The 26,339-nt window shown below is 45.0% G+C and overlaps 1 protein-coding gene across 4 annotated transcripts in view; it reads right to left on the bottom strand.

The window, feature by feature from the left end:
• The window catches only part of IntS14 (integrator complex subunit 14), a 99,799-nt gene that overhangs the window by 21,330 nt on the left and 52,130 nt on the right, over window positions 1-26,339 (bottom strand). For all 4 annotated transcript variants that reach the window (XM_068381520.1, XM_068381517.1, XM_068381518.1 and 1 more), the window contains exons 7-8: window positions 23,926-24,067; window positions 2,629-2,738 (exon numbers count right to left, since the gene is read on the bottom strand). In XM_068381520.1, the coding sequence (XP_068237621.1) occupies window positions 2,629-2,738; window positions 23,926-24,067 (252 nt within the window). The remainder of the gene's footprint in view (window positions 1-2,628; window positions 2,739-23,925; window positions 24,068-26,339) is intronic.

Below are 26,339 nucleotides of genomic sequence, written 5' to 3'. Positions count from 1 at the left end.
ACAAATGATGCAGCAAGCTCATTAGACCCATCATGTACGGCCTTGTCCATGCAGGACATAATGAGCAAGGAAGTCTCTTTCTCTGTCGGAGAGATCTTTCTGCTTAGGGCTCCTAGACACCAGTCTAAGAAGTTAAAAACTTCGAAGGCCCTAAAGATACCTTTCAAAAGGTGGTCCAGGTCCGAAGATGACCAACATATCTTTGAGCGTCTCATGGCAAGGCGGCGGGGAGAGTCTACAAGACTTGAGAAGTCGCCCTGGACAGAGGCAGGAACTCCCAAGCCGAGAACTTCTCCCGTGGCATACCAGACGCTCGATCTAGAAGAGAGTCTAGCAGGGGGAAACGCAAAGGCTGTCTTCCCTAAACTCTTCTTGGACTGCAACCATTCTCCTATCACCCGCAAAGCTCTCTTGGACGAGCGTGCGAGGACGAGTCTAGTAAAGGCAGGAGTGGTAGACGGCATGCCTAACACAAACTCTGACGGCGGAGAACGCGGAGCCACAGAAACAAACTGGTCCGGAAACAGCTCTTTGAAAATGGCCAAAACTTTTCTAAAGTCCAAAGAGGGTTGAGTAGACTTAGGCTCGTCCAAATCTGATTGTGGTTCATCTATGTGTGCAGCAACATCATCATCAGAAAGTTCCTCATCCGACAACTGATGAGGAAACGGCAACGGAGTGGGTAACGGCTGGTTCGCTGAGTCCGGTCGCACTGGTGCATGCGTGACTGAGCCGGACGCAACGTCATGGAACTGCTGCCCAGTCTGTGAGCTGGCAACAACCATGGCAGCGCGGGGACGCACAGCGTCTACTCCAGACTGTCTGGACTGATGTGGGTGCGCAGTGGAAACCACACTGGGTTGCGGAGGTTGACGCACCGCGTCAAAACAAAGCAACTCTGACGGTTGTTGAACCTCCAGAACATCAACGGCAACCTCCGTGCGTCGCTTAACGTCAACATGCGGCTGGCAGATCACACTGGAACGCATGGGTGGAGGAACTCTCTCAACTGGTGTGCGTGAGAAGGTTACCTCAGCGTCCACAGGACGCACAACCGATCGTGTGGAAGGTTGTAGGCTAGGTACTGCACTAGCTGGTGCGGCAGCAACCTTCTCCGCACGAAAGTCCTGCATTAGAGACGTCAGTTTAGACTGCATGTCTTGCAGTAGAGACCACTTAGGGTCTACGGGAGCAGGTGCGGCGACAGACGGTGTTACTGTCTGAAGCGGTACCGCTTTGCCTCTCTTAGGCGGTGAGCAGTCATCGGATGACGGCAGCGAGTCCGAACTGACCCAGTGGGTACAACCGGGCCGTTGGACTTGTGCTGAAGGGACCGACTTGCGTTTTAACGGTCGCGAGACCTTGGTCCAAGGTTTCTTGCGAGAAACACCTTCAGAAGACGAGGTATAAATGGGCTCTCTCGTCTTTGTTAGGTAGGAGCGATCTTGGGTAGATACGCCCGATACCACGGAGGGAACGTCTGTTCGCTGATTAAAGCCTCTCGAACCCATGTGTCGTACGACATTGCTTCTCCCCTGGACTTGGGAGCTTGCAAGAGGTCCCGGACTAGGAGGACGACAGGCACGAACAGACGAACCCTCAAGCGCAACACTATCCACAACACTATCACTCGGCACTTTAGCACTTCCCACTGCACTTTTGCACTTAAGCTCCTTCACATCCGCCATGAGCTGATTACGGTCACTAGCAAGGGACTCAACTCTCTCACCCAGAGCCTGGATGGCACGCATCATATCAGCCATCGATGGTTCCTGAGTGCCAGGAGGGGGGTTAGGAGCAACCACTACAGGGGAAGGAATAGGTTGTGGGGCATGAGGAGAGGATATATCAATAGAACGAGAAGAACTTCTCCTAACTCTATCTCTCTCTAGCCTACATGTATACTTTTGAAATTCGATAAAATCGAATTCCGAAAGGCCAACGCACTCCTCACACCGATCTTCCAATTGACAGGTTTTATCCCGACAATTGGAACAAACAGTGTGAGGGTCGATAGAAGCCTTCGGAAGACGCCTTGAACAGTCCCTAGCATTGCACTTCCTAAATTTGGGGACTTGTGAAGGGTCAGCCATTTTGAATTGGTCAAGGGAAATTCCAAAAACTATCAAAAAGTCATCAACAAAGAATCCGTTATCAAAAAGAGTTCAAGGATTTGTGTGAAGAGAAACCCTGCACAGCGAAAGCTCAAAACTAGAATAAAGTACTTCACCAATTAGATGTGAAAAACTCCAGTTTAGCAACAGCGAGTAAAGTCCGTCTTGTCGACACCTCGACAGAGAGAAAATTGAGTCTTTGTTTACATTGAGAACTGGGTATCTGGTCGACAGATGGCGCTGTTGGGCACACCCGCAACCTGTGTAGCGATCGCTGGCGAGTTTTTACCGTAGAGTTGTCTGTCGAGCAACAGAGTTGCAGCTATATAATCACCGGCTAAGTTAAATATTGAAAAAAAAAAAAATTAACAAACATCAGAAACATCAACAGTACAAATCTGCCAAATACAAGACCATTTTTCAATATTTAAAGATATATTACAGCAGCAAATGGGTTTGGAAAATAAAATCCAAAAAATCTTAATTAAAGATCACCTATCTACAATGACCTCACCTTTAATCCTCCATGTAATAACACACAAAATGATGGAATTTTTCCTTCATCATTACCTCCTCCTTCATCGTCACTCCCAGCATCAGTTTTTGGTAACATGACCATGTCTCCTATAAAAAGAAAAAAACCTTTAATTCAGTATCATTATTATTAAAATTATTCTTCTTCTTTGTCTGCATCTTTTCCCACTTTTATGTGGGGTCGATTATTATTATCATTATTATTATTACTTGCAACTAAAACCCTAGTTGGAAAAGCAGGATGCTATAAGCCCAGAGGCTCCAACAGGGAAAATAGCCCAGTGAGAAAAGGAAACGTGCATTATTTAAAACTAAATCTTCTGAGAGACCAACTCATATATGGACGTTTTCATTCTCTTAAAAATCAAATGTTAATTAAGAAATCTATCTGACAAAAAATAAATATACAGTGAAAGCAAAAAGAATCACAAAAAGAACCATTAACCAACCTAACCTTAGAAAGCATTTAAACACTTAAAATCATACGACAACATCAACTTCCACATTATTCTACATATAACCCTTTTGAGACAACATCTGTCAATAGACAGGCGTGTGCAACTACAGGGAGGCCATACACTTAAATTCAATGTTTCTTTAAATATGTATGACTCTTTCAAAATTTTAGGTGTGATTCTCGACAGAAAATTTACTTTTGAGAAACATATGAGGTCTGTGTCTTCTTCAATTGCAAAAAAAATAGGCTTATTGAGAAAGTCTTTCAAGATTTTTGGTGATCAATCTATTCTGAAGAAGTGTTTTAATTCTTTCATTCTACCTTGTTTTGAGTATTGTTCTCCTGTCTGGTCTTCAGCTGCTGATTCTCATATTAATTTGTTGGACAGAAACTTACGGTCTATTAAATTTCTTATTCCTGATCTAGATATTAATCTCTGGCACCGTCGTTCAATTAGTTCATTATGCATGTTGCATAAGATTTTTCATAACTCTGACCATCCTTTACATTCAGATCTCCCTGGACAATTCTATCCTGTTCGTAATACTAGGCAGGCAGTTAATTCTAATAGCCAGGCCTTCTCCATCACGAGGCTCAATACTACGCAATACTCTAGAAGTTTTATTCCACCTGTTACCAAGTTGTGGAATGATCTTCCTAATCGGGTGGTTGAATCAGTAGAACTTCAAAAGTTCAAAGTTGGAGCAAATGTTTTTTTGTTGACCAGCCGGACATGAGTCTTTTTATAGTTTATTTATGATATATTTGTTTTTGATGTTGTTAATAGTTTATATATGACATGTCAGTTTTGATGTTGTTACTTATTTTAGAATGATTTATTGTTAATTTGTTCTCTTCATTTATTTATTTCCTTTCCTCACTGGGCTATTTTTCCCTGTTGGAGCCCCTGGGCTTATAGCATCTTGCTTTTCCAACTAGGGTTGTAGCTTGGCTAGTAATGATAATAATAATATGGACCATCATTCATAGTGCAGGGCATCTCTCTCTCTCTCTCTCTCAAGAATGTATAAATCTTTTAATGTAGCATAATACAATAGACTGCTGAATTAAAAAATGGAGTTTTTATGATAAAACAAAGTTTTATGAATACTTACCTGGCAGTTATATATATATTGCTGAGTCTCCGACTGCGGCACAATTTAATCGAAAATCGCGGCAACCGCCTTGTGGTGGTTGTGTGGTTAGATGGTTAACAACCCTTACAGGGTGGTACTTGGAATCATTCCCGTTTTCTGTTCCTCAGATTATCTTTGCCCGACCTGTCTCCTGAGGGGAGGTGGGTGGGCTTTAAAATATATATATAACTGCCAGGTAAGTATTCATAAAACTTTGTTTTATCATAAAAACTCCATTTTTATGAATAGAACTTACCTGGCAGTTATATATATATAGCTGATTCACACATTTGGAGGAGGGAAACACACAGAAAAACATAGTTGGGGAAACAACAAAAGAGTTGTAGGAGAACAAACACCTTGATTCCTTACCTGCTAAGGTAGCTGACTTCAAAGGTAACTGCCTCTAGAGTCGCTTTCCCTTAGGAGTGTTCAGCCAGGAGTAGACCTGCTACGCTGCAAACAACTCAATCGAGTCTGTCAAAGGGGTAGCACCAACAACTTGACTAGACTTCAGAAAACTACCTTCCCATATAAAAAACCTGCAACCTTACTAAAGCTAACCATCTAACCCTGCAGAAATAGATATAAACTATCTATCTGGACTGAGGGAACCGTACCACAAGACGAGGACCTCAGACAACCATAAAAAACACAAACCCATATACAAGTACATAAACTAAGGTTGAGTGGGGGTAGTAACTCCTTTGCCTAATACAGAAGCTGCAGCTACGTATGGGCCCAAGGTATAACACTTGTCATAGTCCACTCTTACCTCTCTGAGGTAATGAGAAGCGAAGACAGAGTTGCTCCTCCAGAACGTTGCGTCCATGATCTGCTTAACTGACATATTTTTCCGGTATGCCAGCGAAGCAGCAATGGCCCTTACTTCGTGAGCCCGTACTTTTAACAGGGCGAAGTTTTCTTCCTCACAAAAGAGGTGGGCTTCCCTAATAGTTTCCCTCAGGAAAAAGGACAAAGCGTTCTTTGACAGGGGTTTTTGAGGATCCTTCACTGAACACCATAAGGAGTTGGAAGCACCCCTCACGCTCTTAGTGTGGGCCAAATAAGCCTTGAGAGCCCTAACTGGGCAGAGGAGGCTTTCCTGTTCCTGACCTACTAGATTCAAGAGGTTAGGGACTTCAAAAGTCCTAGGCCAGGGTTTCGAGGGGTTCTCATTCTTGGCGAGAAAGTCGAACCTCAAGGAACAAACCGCTCCATTTAGGGTGAAGCCTATACGCTTCTCGATTGCCTGGACCTCGCTGATCCTCCTGGCAGTCGCTAGAGACAAAAGGAAGAGGGTTTTCTAAGTCACATCTCGCAGAGAAGCTTGCGAGATAGGCTCAAACTTCCTGGAGCACAAAAACTTAAGCACCACATCCAGGTTCCAAGACGGGGGTCTTAAGTGCACCTGCTTCGTTGTCTCAAAAGACCTAATGAGGTCCTGCAAGTCCTTATTCTGAGATAACTCTAAGCCTTTATGCCTAAAGACGGTTGAGAGCATGCTCCTGTATCCTTTAATGGTAGATACAGCCAGCTTAGCATCCTGCCTGAGGTACAAAAGAAAGTCTGCAATCTGGCTTAGAGAGGTAGAGGACGAGGAAACCTTGCGCCTCCTGCACCAAGCTCTAAAGGTCTCCCACTTTGACTGGTAGACTCTTTGTGAAGAGATCCTCCTTGCCCTGGCAATAGCTTTCGCCGCTTGTGCCGAAAAGCCTCGAGATCTAACGAGCTTCTCGACAGTCTGAAGGCAATCAGATTGAGAGCGAGGGGGTTTTGGTGAAATCTCTCAAAGTGGGGTTGTCTGAGAAGATCTGGACTTGCCAGGAGTCTTCTTGGAAAGTTCATCAGCAACCCTACCACTTCGGTGAACCATTCCCTCGCAGGCCAGAATGGAGCCACTAGGATCATTCGTCCCGAATCGAGGAGAGCGAACTTCCTGACAACCAGATTGATGATCTTGAACGGGGGAAAGGCATACATGTCCAGCCCCGTCCAATCCATCAAGAAGGCGTCCACTGCAACAGCTTCCTCGTCCGGGACTAGGGAGCAGTAGTTGGGGATCCTCTTGTTTAGACTGGAGGCGAAAAGGTCTATTACTGGTTTGCCCCACAACTTCCAGAGGCTCCGACAGACATGCGGGTTGAGAGTCCACTCTGTAGGAAGGACCTGTCCCCTCCTGCTGAGCACGTCTGCCCTGATGTTTCTCTGCCCTTGAACAAACCTTGTCAACAACTGGGTCTCGTTCTCGTTCGCCCAGAGGAGAAGCTCTCTCGCAGTTGAGAACAGAGAGAGGGAGTGAGTTCCCCCTTGCTTCCTTATGTACGCGAGAGCTGTGGTGTTGTCGGAATTGATCACCACAGTCTTTCCCGACACCGAGGTTTTGAAGGCCTTGAGCCCTAACAAAATGGCCATCAATTCCTTCCTGTTGATATGCCAACTGACTTGACTCCCTTCCCAAATACCTGAGACCTCTTTGTTCCCTAGTGTTGCTCCCCAGCCTGACTCGGACGCGTCTGAGAATAACACTAGGTCGGGGTTCTTCTTGAGAACAAGGAGATCCCTTTTCCCAACAGAGCTGGGTCCAGCCACCACATTAAAAGATCCTTGATCTCTGTCGGAGTGGGAAAAGAAAAAGTGTCCTCCTGGATCTTTCTGTTCCAAACCTTTGCGAAGAAGTGTTGCAGAGGCCTTAGGTGCAGTCTCCCCAAAGGGACAAACTGAAGAAGTGTTGCAGAGGCCTTAGGTGCAGTCTCCCCAAAGGGACAAACTGCTCCAGGGAGGATAGAGTTCCCAGCAGACTCATCCACTCCTTCGCTGAGCATTCCTGCTTCCTCAAAAAGTCTTTGACTTTGTCCAGGCACCTGGTCTGCCTCTCCTGGGAGGGAGAAGCCTGAAAAAGAACTGAATTCAGAACTATCCCCAAATAGAGAATAGTCTGATTCGGCTCGGTCTGAGACTTCCCCCAGTTGACGATGAGTCCCAGGTCCTGAGTGATCGTATAAGTTTTCATTAGGTCCTCCAGACATTTCTCTTTCGACTGTGACCGGATCAGCCAGTCGTCTAGATAGAAGGAGACCCTTATCCCCTCCTGGTGCAACCAGCCTGCCACATTCGCCATTAGTCTGGTGAAAACTTGGGGAGCTGTGCTGAGACCGAAGCAAAGTGCCCTGAACTGGAAGCACTTGCCCTGGAACACAAACCTCAGATATCTCCTCAAAGACGGATGAATGGGGACGTGAAAATAAGCGTCCTGCAGGTCGAGAGAAATCATCCAGTCTCCTGGACGAACTGCAGCCAGCACTGACTGAGTCGTCTCCATGGAGAACTTTGTTTTCTCCACGAAGGCGTTCAGAGAGCTGACATCTAGGACTGGTCTCCATCCACCCAAGTTCTTGGGAACCAGAAACAGGCAATTGTAAAAGCCTGGGGAGGCGAGGTCTTGAACTGGCTCTATTGCTCCCTTGACCAACATCTGGTCGACTAGCTCCAGAAGAGCCTCTCGTTTCCCCGCGTCGGTGTACTGAGCCACTAAGGCTAGGGGAGAGTCTGAGAGAGGTGGTTTCTTTAAAAAGGGGATCTTGTAACCTTCCTTGACGACTGAGAGGGACCAGGTGTCCGCCCCTCTCCTTTCCCAAGACTGCCAAAAACGAGACAGTCTTGCCCCTACTGGTGTCTGGAGGACTTCCATCTCATTTTTTGGACCGGGGCCTAAACACACCCCTGCTGGTCCTTGGCCCTGACTCTTGTCTTCTCCCCCTAAAATCCGCTCTCGAGAAGATCCTGCCCCGAAAGGGCTGTTGAAACTTCTTCTCCTCCTTCTTCAGAGGAGCAGGAGCAACAGGTAAGGTCTTTCTAGCCGACTGAGACAAAAGGTCCTGAGTAGCCTTCTGAGCCAGAAAAAGGGAGATATCTGTGACCAGAGCTTCAGGAAAAAGATGACGTGAACAAGGGGCGTAAAGTAGCTCCGACTTCTGGGCAACAGTCACAGATCTAGAGGTGAAGGAGCACAAAAGTGCCCTCTTCTTTAAGACCCCTGCTGAGAAAAGGGAAGCCAATTCATTAGCTCCATCCCTTAGAGCTTTGTCCATGCAGGACATGATACTCGTCAGGTCCTTCGTGTCCTCCAGGAGTTCAGACTTCCTGGCCAGAGTCCCGAGAGACCAGTCCAGGAAGCTGAAAACCTCGAAAACCCTGAAAATTCCCTTGACGAGGTGATCAAGCTCCGACATGGACCACATCACCTTGGCAGAGTTTAAAGCATGCCTTCTTGCCGAGTCCACAAGAGCCCAGAAGTCACCTTGGGAGGAGGAAGGCACTCCTAACCCCAAGGGTTCCCCTGTCTCATACCACATACCGGCCTTGGAAGCGAGCCAAGACGGTGGAAAAGAAAAGGTGGTCTTGACAGCTTGTCTCCATTCCTTCATCCAATCATCCACTTTAGCGAGAGCTTTCCTGGCCGAAATTGAAAGTTTCATTTTAATGAAGGTCGAAGACTTAGTAGCTTTCTTCCTGGTAAATTGAGACTGAGGAGAACGAGGGGCCGAAGGTTGAAATTCCTCCCCATAAAATTCCAAAAGAGAGCGAGAAAGAACCTTGTAATCGCTAGAAGAGTCGGCAGGTTTTTCTTCCTCTTCCGAAATATCTTCGAGGTCCTGCTCAAGGACAACATCCCGAAGAGTTGGGCTGCCAGCAGTCTGGCAGCGAGAGCTGTTTGAATCCTGGCGCCGAGCGCCGCTAACATCCAGTCGGCGAGAAGCGGTATCGTCACGATGACGAGAAGCGGTATCGTCACGATGACGAGAGGCAGTATCGTCACGATGACGAGAAACGGAAGCGTACCGAAGATGCAGGCTGCCGTCGCCTTGAAAATGCAGACTGCATTCATCCTGTTTCCTAAGAAACGAGGCAGTAACGTCCAGGCATTTCGAAAGGGAAACGGAATCGTCACGGCGCCGAGAACGAGAGGCAGTATCGTCATGGCGCCGGGAGAGGGGGGAAGGAAATTCCTGGCAGCGTGCCAATGAAGAGGGTGTGCACTGTCGTACGGCCGACGAAGTGCACAGAGGTTTCTTGGGAGAGATACTAAAATCTCTCTTAGAAGAAGATCTCTTAACAGGCAAAGAGACGTCCTTACGTCTGACGGACTGAGAAGGGTGGCTGAAAGCTTTAACTAACGATGAAAGTTGTTCCTGCATAACAACCATGAAAGCTTTAGCAGCCTCCGCTGGCTCTCGCGGTGCTGAAGACGGCAGTTGTCGTACGGCTTGACTGGGAGCGCTGGCAGAAGAAGCAGGGAGTCTAGCAGGATTAACTGGGCTAAGGACTCTCTGTTTCGCCCTTTTAACAGGAACATCTACTACTCTGCTACTCGAACCGGGAGAGGGAGAGCGAGAGCGAGACTGCACGTCCTGGTTCCACCCTCTCTTCCTTGGTCTTGATTCGTAACGCCAATTACGTCTGGGAGAACGATCAGGCGAAGACACAAACGTATCCGACACGCCTTTCCTACGGCGGTCAAGAGCAACCTGGGAGATTGCAACAGGACTGGCTGAGGCGACGACTGACCGAGGATAAGCACCTCTCACCCCCTTTCGGCTTTCGACGTACCTTCTCCCTTGGTCCTGGGAGCTTGGTAGAGGTCTAGACCTAGGGGTATGACAGATTCGATCAGTCGCCACCTCCACTGCACTTTCACAAGCACTAATTTCACCTACACCCTTACCTTTAAAGGCCTCCAACTGTGCTTTAATGGCCTCCAATTCAGCAGCTAATTTAGCATACCCAGGGTCATCCGTAGGCACAGAGCCTGTAGAAGGGGCAGGAGTCACTACATTTGGGGAAGGAATACCTTCCAAAGGGGTTAAAAGCAAAGGGTCAATAGATAAATCTAAGCTAGGCTCACTAGCAGACTTTGACTTTGATTTAGCTCTTCTAACTCTATCAATCTCAAGTTTGCGCACATAGCGCTTCATAGCTAACCAATCATCATCACTTAAAACCTCGCATTCCTTGCACTTATTATCTAAAGCACAATCAAACCCCCTGCAACCCATACAGATAGTGTGAGGGTCAACCGAAACCTTCGGCAACCTCACCTTGCAAATATCATTCGGACACACACGATAATGAATTTTCTCACTCATGATAATAAAGGAAAAAAAAGAAAAAAAAAAACAAAAAAAACAACACGATTGCCAAATCCCAACAGTGTACTTCACCAAAAACGAAGTCCAAAAAGGCGATGAAGGGAAAGCGATCCGAAAAACTCTGAAAGGCAGACCAACGATGTTGTCGATCCGCCCGGCAGAGATAATCTGAGGAACAGAAAACGGGAATGATTCCAAGTACCACCCTGTAAGGGTTGTTAACCATCTAACCACACAACCACCACAAGGCGGTTGCCGCGATTTTCGATTAAATTCTGCCGCAGTCGCAGACTCAGCAATATATATATAACTGCCAGGTAAGTTCTATTCATAAAAATTACTAGTACTGTATACTATATTTGATTGTAGTAATAGCATGATACTGTACTGTAGGATGATGATGTTAATAACAATAATAATAATAATAATAATAATAATAGTAATAATAATAATAATAATAATAAATGGATTTTGAGCGAAGCGAAAAATCTATTTTTGGGTGTGATGGCCATGTCGTCCTGATGGAAGTTCCTATAGGGTAGCTTCCTAGGGTATATTACAACTACGGTGATATTCCCAGAGAATTTACCTTAAGGTACCCAGAATTCTAACTCCTGGAGTGAATATCCCTAATGAAAGTACCAGGGATATCGCGAAATATCAGAGGACGTATTCTTGACACACCACATGGCAATCTGCACCCCGAACAGAGATAACACTTCAAAGGGGTCAATTGGCAAGAAAACGAAAACGAGAAAGAAAAAGGAGAGCCGCTCGCAAGGCTCTCTCTTCTCCCGTTTCGTAAGCGTGCATTGCGCCGATTCTGGCGCCATCTGTATTCCTTGTAGTGATACACGAGGTGCTACAGATACTGTATGTAGGGAGGGGTCCTACAGCCCTTTCATAGAAAGGGAAGGGCGGGTCCATCAGGACAACATGGCCATCTCACCCAAAAATAGATTTTTCGCTTCGCTCAAAATCCGTTTTTTGGGCTCAAGCCATGTCGTCCTGATGGAAGTATACCAGAGCATTACTGTATCTGTGGATTCTCAGAACGTGCCGTACTCCCCGGAAGTATTTCCCCGGTCGACTAGACCTAGAGACCTAAGATGTTACCGTTATACATCTTTTCAACTAACCATAAACCATGTTAGAGCTTCCTGCCCCCTACAGGGAAGAGTCCTACTAGACTCTGGAAAAGTCTCGAAGAGTACATATACCTATGTATAAATACCAGGCAAACCAATATAGTGGTCTCACCCTATATTAAGTAAAGCATAATTTATAAAGAACCACTGCGTCAATATGAAATATCGACCAGTTCTCCGCTCCATACTTGTATTGGACAAAGGTTTATATCCGCCTAGGAGGAAACTTGTAAATCCGCCACCATCCCCTTATGGGATGGAGTCCTCCCGCTAAGGGAAAGCATAAACCAATGCAACATTAGCTTGCATAAAGGAACAATCTATTAGAATTATCCCAGATAAATATACATAGAATGAATGCTCAATTATACCAATAAATTGACACAGGTGAAGGAGACGTAAGGTTCTCAAGAACCAGTTTATTGACAGGCAATAAACAGACAGGTTAACAACAATTATATATATATATATATATATATATATATATATATATATATATATATATATATATATATATATATATATATATATATATATATATGCAGTGAACCCTCGCTACTTCGCGGTTCGACAATCGCGGATTCACCACTTCGCGGGGTTTTTCCATAACCCATATATATATATACATATCGCGGATTTTCCGGAAAATTCGAAAATACCGCGAAATCTGAAGACCCCCAAATACGATATTTTGTTACCTGTAATTCCATTAATACTGTAATTAGTAATATCTGCTCTTACTGATTGTTCATTGCATTACATATGATATATAATTCAGCACAGAAAGAAATAAAACACGAAAAGAGAATGTAATCATACGATAATTCAGTACGTAGTAAAATTAAATCGAACATGAAACGCAAATCAGATGCAGTCATACCATATTAGAATGGTGTGTACTGTAATGGATGTGCTTCTTTTCCATGAATCTTTTGTATGTATACGTACGTAGTACAGTACTGCATCCAATAATATTCTTTGTTGCAAAAATCACATTTCGAATAAGCGTACGAGAGAGAGAGAGAGAGAGAGAGAGAGAGGCGTAAAATAGCGTACGTAAATTTTTATTATTATTGTTATTATTATTATTATTGTTGTTGTTGTTCATAAAATTATTATTGTTATTATTATCATTATTATTATTATTATTACTGTACAGTATTATTATCATTATTTATTATTATTATGGTATTGTACTTAATCTACGTACGTTCAGTATGCGCGGGGCATCTTCTATGAGTAACCAACGCATCATAGTACTGTAAGACGGGTTGTGATTGGTTCAAGCGCTGATAGATGACGAATCAGAACTCAAGTTTTGTTATCTAGCCTGTGATTGGTGTTTTGCCCGCATCTTCTACCCGCAGCATCAAAGTTCTCGCGGGGCTGGATCGTTCACTTTCTCTTACCGCGTATCGCTGAGTAGACGTTCTTAAGTTTGTGAAGTTTAATCTGTGCTGTGTGCGACCTTTTTAAGTTGAACTTTTTGTTACAGTACTGTACGTAAATCCTACTGTAATGGCTCCCAAGCGTTCTGCTTCTCTTAAGGCTGGTAGTGAGCCTAAACGCCACCGAAGGATGATGACGATAGCTGAGAAGGTTACGCTTCTCGACATGTTAAAAGATGGTAGAAGTTACGCGGCCGCCGGCCGCCATTTTGGCATCAACGAATCCACCGTTCGCTATATCAAAAAGGACGAGGCGAACATTAGAAAGACGGCTGCAATCACCTTTAGCAGATCAGCGAAGCGAGTCGTTACAACGCGTAATAAAACGATCGTACGCATGGAAGGTGCTTTAGCTGTGTGGATTGCCGACTGCCGGAAGAAGAACATAGCGTTGGATACGAACACCATCCAAACAAAGGCTTTGAGTTTATATGAGAATTTTGCTGCAAAGGAACCTAAAGACGACGACGGCAACCATGCTGAAGATGATGATGATGCAGATGATCCTCAACCAGGGACATCCACTGATTCCCAGCCTCAGAAACGTTTTTCCGCAAGCAAAGGATGGTTCGCGAAGTTTCAGAAACGCTTCGCCCTGAAAAGCGTTTCCCTGCATGGGGAGTCTGCTTCCGCTGACACTGCCGCTGCTGAAACTTACGTGAACCAGACGTTCAAGAATATTATCGCCGAAGGTGGATACAAGCCGGAACAAGTCTTTAATATGGATGAGACTGGCTTGTTTTGGAAGAGAATGCCGTCGCGAACTTTCCTGTTCAAAGAGGAAGCCAAAGCCTCTGGCTTTAAGGCATTCAAGGATCGCGTTACCCTCGTGATGTGTGGCAATGCTGCTGGATTTTTGTTAAAGCCGGGGCTTATTTATAAGTCAAAAAATCCTCGCGCTTTGAAAAATAAAAATAAGAATCTCCTTCCCGTGTACTGGATGCATAATCAAAAAGCATGGATTACGAAGATGCTGACCTCCAACTGGTTCCACCAGTGTTTTATCCCGCAAGTCAGCAAATATCTCGTAGAGAAGGGCTTGCCATTCAAGATCCTTCTCCTTATGGATAACGCTGGTGGACACGCAACTGACCTGTCGCATGAGGGCATTCAGGTTGAGTTCCTGCCACTCAACACCACGTCATTAATTCAACCGATGGACCAGGGGGTTATCAGGGCGTTCAAGGCCCTCTACACGAAGAATACCTTGGCGGACCTCGTTGCGTGTGTGGATGCTGCCCAAGATGACGAGGATGAAGATTTCAACTTGAAGGCGTACTGGCGGCAGTACACCATAGCCACGTGCCTGCAGAATATTCAGAAGGCACTTCAAGAGATGAAACCTGCAACCGTGAATGCGAGCTGGAAGAAGTTGTGGCCCGATATTGTTTACGACGACAAGGGATTTACTCCGTCGGAAATCCAACACTCTGCAATACGCAAATCTGTGCAGTTGGCTGCCATAATTGGAGGTGACGGGTTTGGCGACATGACGACTGAAGACGTCGACGAGTTGTTGGACTGCCATTCCCAGCCCCTAACTGACGCAGACCTCGAAGACCTGACGAAATCGGCAAGTGAGGAAGAGAGTGATACCCAGGAAGAGACCCAAGAAAATGTCGAAGAAACGGGCTTAACATTAGAACGGCTTGCCAAGTTCCGCAACCATATCAAGGAGGCGAAAGAAATGTTACAAGAGTGGGACGAGGATATGGTTCGCTCGATGCAATTCTCCAACAAGGTCGATGACATCATGACTCCCTACAGGATGCTCTTGGATCGAAAAAAGAAGCAGCGGCAACAACTTCCGATCACAATGTTCTTCCAACCTCGCAAAAAAGAGCCAGTTCCTCCTGCTAGTACGCCTTCGAAAGAAATTGAAGAAGTTTCCCAGGAAGAAGTTGAAGAGGTGTCCCAGGAAAAGACACCTCCGTCTGAAGAGACGTAAAATACTATCATTGACTGCACAGTAGAACACATCATCAGCTTCATCATCATCATTTCTACTGTGCAGCAAATTCATCGCCATCACCATTCAAGTTTTTCTTCAACTTCTTTCGTGGTGAGTACAGTAACAATCTTTATTTTTTACTTTAATATTCTTACTGCCTGTTTTATAGTTTAGTAATGTACGTACTGTATGCATTAAGTTAAAGGGAAGGTTTTAAAAGTCTACATGTTGTAACCTATCATATTTTTTTTGTTTAAAATTTACATTTACGTACGTAAAACAATCTCTCTCTCTCTCTCTCTCTCTCTCTCTCTCTCTCTCTCTCTCTCTCTCTCTCTCTCTCTCTCTCTCTCTCTCTCTCTCTCTCTCGTAAATTGTTTTCCTTCTTTGCTACGTACAATACTGTATAATTTATATTTGTAAGGTAACATAATTTGTAAATGCTTTTACTGTAAATACTGTATGTACTGTATCATTATTTATCACTATCATCATGCGCGTTAAATGCCTTGTTTGTTCTGAGCGTGGTTGTTTACTGAGCGTACACGCCGTCGTTTCAGGCGGCGTCATAAAGAAAAAGATTTCATTTGGAAGTCCTAAGAAAAATACGTAAACTAAAACATTGGTAATAAAAAAATCAACATACAGTACTGTATAATCAATATAATCGATGCAAAAACTAACCTATACATATATGTGTACACTAAATGAGTTTGTGTCTTCATTATGATCAGAGATGAACGTAAACAAAACATTGGTTGCCATTTTTTATCGTGCTTTTTAGGTGTTTAGGAAACGCATGATATAAAATCGCCTTTAATATTTGTGCCTGTTTTAGTTTAGGGTGCTGTAGTACATGCATTAAGTGTTCTGTACATTAAAGGGTGGTTTGTTAACAGTACTACGTACAAGGGAAGGTTTTAAAAGTCCGAATATACATGTTAAATAAATAGGTAAATATGATGTCACTACTTCGCGGATTTTCACCTATTGCGCCCGCGTCTGGAACCTATCTACCGCGATAAACGAGGGTTCACTGTATATATATATATAAGAGGAGGATAACCAAAACTTTAAGCAAAAGTATGATAGTAAACAGAAACTTGTTTATCTGAAAGAAAAACATTAGTGCCACTCTTAACATACCGAGGTATCAAAGTCTGTATTACTAATCAGTGACATTAGCGTTAGAAACGCTCGGCACACATGTCTGCACTTATGCTAGGTTCACCTTTGGAAGTGGAACAGTCAACGTGGGCAACTCGGTGCCCTCACTTAGTTTGTAGCACAGTATGTAACTACACACTCACCCTGGAATTAATCGTCCCAATTAAAACCACTGTTCCTCGCAGAGTTAAACAGCAGGGTTAACGACGCAACCCACTGCTACCACAGATCTCTTTAGTTGCTCCACTTGCTTCGCATAGTGACGAAAGAACACTCTGGAAGACTTCCACCCAGTGTATGAACGAAGATATTCAAAATCCATACAATTAAAGAAATTTAAGGATGAGGCAACTTTCCTCGGATCGTGACCTGCGGGTGTACTGTCAGGATCCACTCTGCGAATAAAATATGTGATTTTCACCCTGAGTTGTTTCAGTGATAAATTTGAGCCTGACGTTTCTCCCCTGAATTGTTGACCACCCTTGAAGTCTGAAGTTCTACGAAGATAGACCTTTAGGCATTCCACTGGACATAGAGATGCATCTTCTTTCAGAGGGCAGATTCTCCAGGGACCCCACCTGTTGGTGGGTAACTCGTTCTTGGCGAGAAACGTAGGATCCGGAAACAGGTTCAGTTCTCCCCCATCCAGGAACTGAACGCGACCTTCCTCTCTCGAGAGGGCTACAATCTCACTAACCCTGGCCCCGGACGTGAGTGCAAATAGGAAAATAACTTTTTGGGTCAAATCCTTTAACGCACACTCCTCATTGTTCAACAGTGAAGCAAAAAATGAAGAACTTTATCTAAAGACCATGAAATGGGCTTTGGAGGTGCTGAAGGTCTGAGCCTAGCGCAGGCTTTCGGAACTTTATTAAAGATCTCGTTAGCGAAGTCGACCTGGAAGGCATATAGAATGGGTCTTGTCAAAGCAGACTTACACGTTGAAATCGTGTTAGCTGCCAACCCTTGACCGTAGAGGTGGATGAAGAAAGATAAGCAGAAGTCCGTCGAGATCTCCTGCGGATTCTTCGCCTTGACAAAGGCCACCCATTTTCTCCAAGATGACTCATATTGCCTTCTAGTAGATTTGCACTTATATTCCTCTAAGAAGTCTATGCTGGCTTCGAAATCCCGAAACGCTTTCTCACCGCTAGGGAGAGAAAATCATGAGCTGCAGGGTCCGGGTTTTCTGTAATGAAGCGCAGACAGTCGACTTCTGGACTCGCTGGGTCAGAACTGGGTCTGGTAGCGGTAGAAACTTCAACCGTAGTTCCAATGCCAGAGGGAACCACCCGCTGTTCGGCCATTTGTGGGCCACTATTGCCGCTACTCCCTAGAAGGATCTCAGTTTGTTGAGGACCCTCAACAGAAGGTTGTGAGGAGGGAACAGATAAATCCTGGACCATCTGTTCCAGTCGAGGGACATCGCGTCCATTGCTTCCGCCAAGGGGTCCTCGTACGGGGACACGTACAGGGGCAACTTCTTGTTGTCTTTCGTCGCAAAGAGGTCTATCTGCAGTTCTGGGACTTGACTCAAGATGAAGGAGAATGATCCTGCATCTAAGGACCATTCCGACTCTATCGGTGTGAACCTGGATAGAGTGTCCGCTGTCACATTGCGGACTCCTTGAAGGTGAACTGCCGACAGGTACCACTTCTTCTTTTCCGCCAATCGGAAGATGGCCAACATCACCTGGTAGAGAGGTGGCGACCTTGATCCTTGTCGATTCAAGCATCTCACAACTACCTCGCTGTCCAGTACCAACCTTATGTGGATCGAGTGACGCGGGGAGACTTTCTTTAAGGTAAGGAGCACTGCCATAGCTTCTAGAAAGTTTATGTGAAAGGTCTTGAATAGATTGGACCAAGTCCCTTGGGCCTTTTTCCGATGAGAGTGACCTCCCCACCCCTCCTTCGAGGCGTCTGTGTGAATCGTCACCGACGGGGGAGGTGGCTGAAGAAGTACCGACTTCCTTAGATGTCTGGCTTGGGACCAAGGCCTGAGAAGAGTACGTAGACGAAGCGGAACTGGTCTTCTCAGATCTCTTCGCGCGTTTGATGCATAACTTCTCCAAACTCCGGTTGCATCCTTTAGCTGTGCTCTTAGCACCGGGTCTGTTACCGAAGCAAACTGGAGAGAACCCAGTACTCTCTCCTGTTCGCGTCTTGATATCCTTTCGGAATCTAGAAGTCTCTTGACAGACCCAGCTATCTCCTTCCTTTTCTTCGCCGAGATGGAGAAATGGTGTGACATTAGGTCCCAGTGGATTCCCAACCACTGGAACTTTTGAGATGGAGAAAGTCGAGACTTTTTTCTGTTGATCTTGAAGCCTAGATACTCTAGGAACTGGATCACCTGCAGGGAAGCTTGCAAGCATTCTGTCTTGGATGCTGCCCACACCAGCCAGTCGTCCAGGTAGGCTACTACCTGAATTCCCTCTAGGCGTAATCGTTTGAGAGCTACGCTCGCAAGCTTCGCGAAGATCCTTGGGGCTATATTTAGCCCGAATGGCATGGCTCTGAAGGCATATAGTCTTCGTTGTAGCTTGAACCCTAGGTAGGGGGAGAGTCGACGATTGATTGGAACGTGCCAATAGGCGTCTGAAAAATCTATGGAGACGGTAAATGCCCTCTTGGGCAGTAAGGTCCTTATGTGTTGCAGTGTTAGCATCTTGAACTTGCAGATCACTATGAACTTGTTGAGTGGCGACAAGTCCAGAATGACTCTGAGTTTTCCCGAGTCCTTCTTGGGAACACAAAACAGCCTCCCTTGGAATTTGATGGTCTTTACCCTTCGGATCACTTTTTCCTCCAACAGATCTTGGATGTACTCCTCCAGAACGGGGGTGGAGTGTTGGAAGAACCGAGGGCACGGGGGTGGAGTGCTGTACCAGCTCCAGCCCAGTCCATTCTTGAGTAGGCTGTGGGCCCAGGGATCGAAGGTCCATCGATCCCGAAAATTCTGAAGTCTCCCTCCTACCGGTATCATCTCGCTTGGACTGTTGTCCTGAGGTCTTGCCTCCCTGACCGCGACCACCCCTGAATCCCCTTCCCCTTGAGGGGCGCCTAGACGAGCCTCTGGCTGCTCCTCTAGGCTTTGCTCGAAAGGAAGTTGACTGCCCTTCGAACGTTGGGTTGAATGCCGGGGACTGTGTCGACACGGCCTGGGGTACCCACTGGAATGTGGTCGGGGTTTGTGCCACCATCTGGGACACTGAAGGCATTGGCAATTGCTGTTGCTGTCTAAATGGCTTGGCTGGCCGAGACGGTAGCCTAGTCCTCTTAGTCTTCCTCTTTGGTTGGGGACTCTCATCCGGGGAAGACTTTCTCTTGATAGACAGGCCCCACTTCTGGAGAAGGTTTCTATTCTCCGTGGCGGCCTTATCAACAACTTCTTTGACCAATTCGCTAGGGAAAAGGTCTTTGCCCCAAATTTGGAGGAGATTAGTTTCCTTGGCTCGTGCCTCACCGTAGCCGAGGTGAACACGAACTCCCTACAAGCTCTCCTCGCCCTGACGAAGCTGTAAAGATCCTTCGTCACTGTGGCCAGATGAGTCTTGGCCACTACCATGAACATTTCATGGACCTTGGGGTCACTTGCCATCGTCTCAAGAGTGGTCTGAAGAGACATTGAGGCAGCCAGTCTTTCTTTTGTCTCGAGCTCTCTCCGCAAAAGAAAGTCAGACAGCTTAGGGAGGTTCTCACCGAACTGACGTCCGGCAATATCAGCCTCCAACTTCCCGACTGAGAAGGTAAGATGAGCGTCCTTCCAGTCCTTGTGGTCCATAGGTAGGGCCAGCGACAAGGGTTTACACTCCTCCAAGGAGGGGCAAGGCTTGCTAGCCTCGACTGCTTTTAACACAGCCGCAAACCCTTTCTGCAAAAAGGGGAAGGCTCTAGCAGGAGAGGACACAAAGGAAGGGAGCATCTTACTCAATGCAGCCACCTTTGAGTTCGTGAAGCCCCTCTCTTTCATCGAAGATGAAAGCAAAGCTTGAGCCTTAGCATGGTCCATCACTATGACCTCCTTCGGCTCTGTCTCCTCCTTTAAAGCTGGTTCCTTCCTCAACCGGACATAACAGTCCGGATATGACCCTTTGCTGGGCCAGAATTCCACCTCCTCTAGGGGAACTGAACCCAACTTCCCCTTCTGCATTTGTTGGATCATTCCAACAATGGAGGAGAGGGCCTGTCCCAGCTCTACTGGGAGAGCGGACGATGTTGAGGGAATAGGTTCAGGGACCTGAACCGGAGCAGCCGACGCCTCGTCGGCCTCTTCCTCTACCATGTCTGGGGCTTGATCTTCATCCTGGCCTTCTGCCAGGAGGTCTGCCTCCAGACGCTCGGATACGTCTGACATCCTGTCGTCCAACTGGATGTCCTGCAAGGCGACCGCGACTTCAGCATCCACCGGGATCTGAACTAGGGGGATCTCCTCTTGAGGCTGAGGAATCACTGCATCAGCTGATGCCCTGGGGAAAAGGTAAGCCCTCATCTTCTCACTTAGAAGATAAGGTCCAGAGGTGTTCTTCTGGAAGCCCCTTACCCAGGCACGAAGCTTTTCCCTAGCTAAATCCCTTGATTCTGCCGTCCTAGGGGAATCAAAAGCCTCAGTAATCAGGTTAGAGCACACGTTACATACCTGAGGGTCCCAATACCGGAGATCACCCTTGGAGACAGCGCATGCTGCATGCCTCCTACATAACTCATGTCTGCAGAAGTTCTTACTGCGGACGTTGTAGAAAGCACTTCCGCACTTCGGATGGTCCTCCTGTAAAGAGAAGAAATTTCCATGAGTATCAAGTGAACTACGTATCACTGGATATGCACAGTTTAGCATAACAAATCAGAAAGGAAAGACACACACTTGTTTCCCGCACAACCAATTGTTGCAGCCTTCCAGATAATAAAATCGTATGGTTAATCTGTCCTAGAGTAACCAATGAAAAAATTTCCAGAGGAAACAGGTGTAGCTCACCTCTAAGGTATGATTTTAAAAAACCGAATAATAGACAAGAAAGAACTCACTTTCTTATCTGTAAGGCAACACCAAGGGGCTGTGCAAGACAACACAAAAGTGTTAAAAAACACAGTGTTGTACCAATACTATACTATAGTTTTCTTCCTACAGTATATGCTATACCGAAGAATACTGGTACAGTATAGAAGGTAATGCGCCGGCCAGCACTTGCCGGTCGGCAGACACCATAACTAGCTTTAAAGTATACTACTAAACAGCTATAAGGCGGCAGAACGCTGGTTCAAATGCATGTGCCGGCCGGCAGTAACTGCCGGCCGGCAACAGCCAATGTCGGCCGGCAATGGGCAACTACCCAAGGTAGCACCCGGCTGCCGGCCACCGCTCGTAGCGACCGGCAGACAAGGGCGTGACAATAGCCGGCCGGCAAAGGTAAACAACCGATGCCAGCCAGCAGCAAAAGAACCAGAGAACTCCGACTGCCCGGCTGCCGGCCTATGTGGCCGGCAGCCGGCTAGGGAACAACACTAGAAGAAAACAGAATGGATGCCGGGATAAGAGAGTGTACTACCTCAAAGCCCGGCAACCCGAAAGAGTGCATACAAGGAAGGGAAGAATCTAATTCAGGCTTCCTGACCAATGTCGTCTGGCTCTACAGACAGACATGGATGAGGGACCAAGGGAGGTCCGGGCAGCACTCAAAGCGGAAGACCTTTGCCGGCCGGCAAGGGACTGAGTCAATTCCACATCCTAACCTATGCTAGGTCCAGATGTAGAATGACGTACAGCACTGTAACGGCTAGGCCATTACAGAGAAAGAGGGGGAAGGGACAAAGAGGGTTCTACCAACCTTGCTTTAGTAAAGAATCACCCGCAGCCAAGAAAACTCATCTTAGCCTAAGGGAGATCCAAGGAGGGAGGTCAGCAATACTGCCAACCCCCACTGAACCAAAGCAAGGAAGGTGTTGCTACTCCCGGGGAAAGGATCTTATCCTCCCACCGAGAACAGCAACAAGGACTAGTCCGCTAGATCACAAAAGAAGGAATCATCTCGTACAGAAACCTTCGGGAGTGACCTAAGGAGGTTAAGCCTCCTATGTCTGCGTCAGACTAGCGAGGGAGCTCAACCCCAAGCCAGACAAACACAGACTAGACTAAAAACTCTGATGTTCTGCCCCTCTCTGAACCCAGACTTACTGGAACAGGAAGGTACAGTAACACCCCAATATAATTGTATCGAAAGTTAATTCAGATAAACCACTAGGGTTAAGCCCAAAGCTTAAACAGAGGGAAAGAGATTGCAAACCTTCTCCGAAGAAAAGAAAGCAACCGGGGAGAATGAGAAAGTATACTAAGGCTCCATAGGCAACTTAGCCTAGGCACCAAGAGAATCGATTACCTAAATCACCGAAACTCACTCGTATACTATCTTGGAAATAATCAATATAATCTTAAATGTATAAAACTGCCTAAAGCTTCAATAAAATTTTAAAACACTCAGAAATCCCAAAAATCATGCAGGAAAGAACTAGGGCCAAACGACTAGGCTACATGGTCTAGCGTAGGCCAGAATTGGCGAATACTTCGCCAAAACAAACAATACTAAAAGCACGAATAAGGGAATCCTATGTAACGCTAAATAGCTAAAATTATTAAAGCAAAACAGCCGGGAACGTCGCACTGGCTAACTAAAACTCATACCTAGCGAGCAACAGCGTCCAGGACGCCTCCGGTAGGCAACGGCTCTTGTAACAAAGATTATTACTATTAATCACTTGAAAAAATTACCAAGAGCCTACATTTATACATAAAAGAAATAATACTCAACTTATCAGAGGCAGACGAAGTTGGAGAAAGCATAATAACTTGATTAAATCCAAGATTTTGCGAGAAACACAGGAAAAAACACCGAGTTGTTAAGCTACGCAAAAAGGAATACAGATGGCGCCAGAATCGGCGCAATGCACGCTTACGAAACGGGAGAAGAGAGAGCCTTGCGAGTGGCTCTCCTTTTTCTTTCTCGTTTTCGTTTTCTTGCCAATTGACCCCTTCGAAGTGTTATCTCTGTTCGGGGTGCAGATTGCCATGTGGTGTGTCAAGAATACGTCCTCTGATATTTCGCAATATCCCTGGTACTTTCATTAGGGATATTCGCTCCAGGAGTTAGAATTCTGGGTACCTTAAGGTAAATTCTCTGGGAATATCGCCATAGTTGTAATATACCCTAGGAAGCTACCCTATAGGAACTTCCATCAGGACGAGATGGCTTGAGCCCAAAAATAATAATAGCAAAACAAACATACACAATAACTTCATTTCTAACACCTGCTAACTATTAGGCCCTCGTGTCATATAATACCTACATTATAGATATTAACAACAAATATTATTAAAAGATTCTTTTAAATATAATATAGTTCTTTATATGATTAAGTAATATTTGATGCTATAAAAAACATAATAAAGTTCTAGGAATACACCACATGGAGAAGAGGGAACATATTGAGACCTATTCATAAACTGAACCTGACAGCAGTTAGCTTGGGTGTAGTTTACTCAATGTCAAGAACACAGTTTCTACTGGCTAGGAACAATATTCTCATTTATCCAGTCATTAAATGTTCAATCTTTTCCAACTTAAACATTATGAGCAAACCTTGTAAAAAAAAAAAAAAATTTACAGAGCAGCCTGGTTGAACTATTTAATAATATTTCCCCCCACCAAATAAAAGAACATGTAAAATTTCATGGCTTGTACATGTAAAAAAACAAAAAAATTTATGAAAATTTTATAAATGCATAAAAATCCTAAATCTACTGAGCACCGATCAAGAATCACTTACCTTTAGCTGAAAGAGGGAGAACTAAATGCCTTGAGAATGCAGGTGGCGAAGAGACATCACCAGTGTTCAGGAAGCCCAAAACGTGTATAGCAGAATCAACACTTACTCGCATGACTTCAAAATCGTGATGGCGACAGTATGGCTGCAATTCAATGATGCAAATTCATTATTTCAATCAAAATTAATTCAGATATTTATGGGGAGGATAACACTTTACTCCAAATATACTATACAAAATTGCAGCCCAAATTGGAAGTTAGAAAATTGGTGACCCTGTAAGAGGGTATCAACGACATTGAGTTTTGCAAGGAAAAATTGTAGACTATACTGAAGGTTCTTTGCCTTGCTCCTTAGACACCAGCTTCAATATTCTCTACCTACCATACACTTTTCATCGGTTCCGTTTGGTCTCCTTACTCAATTTTTACTTTAAATCTATTTTTGTCCATTTTCAATTCTCCCTTAAGATTAATCCTTTGAGAGAGACACAGTGTCTTACAATATGACACAGTGATATTTTAAAACTACTTTAGAATAATGTAAGTGTGATCTCCGGCAAAGAGGAGTTTCCTATCTCTTAAAGTGAAAGCTTTCAGTTACTGACTGCCTGTAAATTTTGAGATATATGTCAATGAGAAGGGATTGGGAGAATGCAACCTGAAGTACAATTTTAATCCCCTCTGAAGGTCCAGCACTTTGCTGCAGTAGAGGGGCTTGAGTGTCTCAATGATGGGCTGGGCAATGGCGGTGGGGTAGTTTATCCACCCTGGCAGGCTCAACCATACCGCTAAGGCCAGTTCTGAGAGACCAGACCAAGACTGGACCCCTATAGGCAAAGGCTAGAAGGAAAACTCCAAAATCAAACCAAACAAGACCCCAACGGCGGAGCTTCCCAGCGCCGGCGGAAGAGGGCAATGCCTGTCGGGCAGGCAACAAGGCGGGCCTTGACATAACAAGAACCCGGCAGCCCGATGCAACCAACATCGGAGAAGCCGCCTGTCTCATATGTCTTGAGCTGCGGTGAAAACGGTGTGGGCCAAGTGTGTGTGCGTGGCCGTTGCAAAGCCACAACCACCCAAAACAATATACCCAGCTACTGGCATTCTGTCGTTTTCTCCACCCTTCTTCATCTCTTTCTCAGGAGGCTGATGGCTAACGACAGAACCCAATACTCGGACACGAGTGGGCGACGACGACGACAATTTTAATAAAAATTTTTATTTCTATACTCGTCTGCTTCTCTCTCAAAACTTGCATTGATGTTTACCCCCAAAAAACTAGAACATATTCAATTTTCTTTCTTTTCCAAAGAGTTAGGCCTTTAGTATAGCACTGCAACAATCTAAGGGCTAATGACAATACCTATGGCATGGGTAGGCTGTACCACCTTTTGTCTTTAAGTCTACTGTAATCATTCTTGCTTTAGCAAGTCTACTTTACTCCACGTGAATTCTCCAGATGTAAGTGTTGTTTTTTACATTAATGATTGTAACAAATGTCTTCTCCTGTAATTGTTAATTACTACATTACTCAAGAGAACTTTTTCTGGGCATTCATGATCTTTATCCTCTTTGTGTCTTATGCCGGGAGCAATTTTGTGATTTAGAAAATCGTTTTATCAAACCAGCACGTAGAAGGCCATTCTCTTTTATCCCCTCTACCTGAGGAAGAGTGTTCTGTACATTAGGTGTGTTCTGAAACCTTACAGATGGGATCAATAGTGCCAAATAAGCCAAGGTCCCTTTATTCATGTAACTGTGAAGTTCCAACTTCTAATTCATCTCCCCTTATGAATCTTTAGAGCGCGTATGTCCAGAGAAGATATTAGTATTAGGACTTTATCACAATGGTAAGGGTCACATCTCTTTTCTTTTCATTTTTTTTTTTTTTTTTTTTTTGCTATCTTAGACAGACTGTCTTGAAAAAAAATTCAGAAGTCAACTGACCGGGAAATCTTATATCCCCTGTCAAGGACCTATGGTTGGACCAATTTCTAATGAAATTATTTGATTCAGTGCCAGTCTCTGCCTGTAATTGGCCACCTCTAAATACCTATTTGGCATGCTGCGAAACTGGTTTGTTTCTTGAATAAAGCAAACCATTAAAAATCTCATTGATATATTGTAATGTTTTAATGACATAAAAACTCCTTATCTGCACTCATTACATTCCAAAGCATCGCCCCACATGCGCGTTAGCAGAATTCTGCAGGTAATAGGCGATATAGACCAACGATAATTTTCTTTCTACACTTGTCAATATTCACTTGTGATTAAATTGTACTTTAAATGTGATCAGTAAATTTCATATAAAATGTTCAAGGTATCATCAGCAGTGAATGTACAGTAATGATAAGAGCACACTTAAATAATTTTTATTTATAATTTGATAACTTTCTTATTTGTTAGCCTAAA

This window comes from Palaemon carinicauda, chromosome 10 (assembly GCF_036898095.1).
Source record: "Palaemon carinicauda isolate YSFRI2023 chromosome 10, ASM3689809v2, whole genome shotgun sequence".
Taxonomy (NCBI): domain Eukaryota; kingdom Metazoa; phylum Arthropoda; class Malacostraca; order Decapoda; family Palaemonidae; genus Palaemon; species Palaemon carinicauda.
This window is presented reverse-complemented; position numbering and strand designations above follow the sequence as displayed.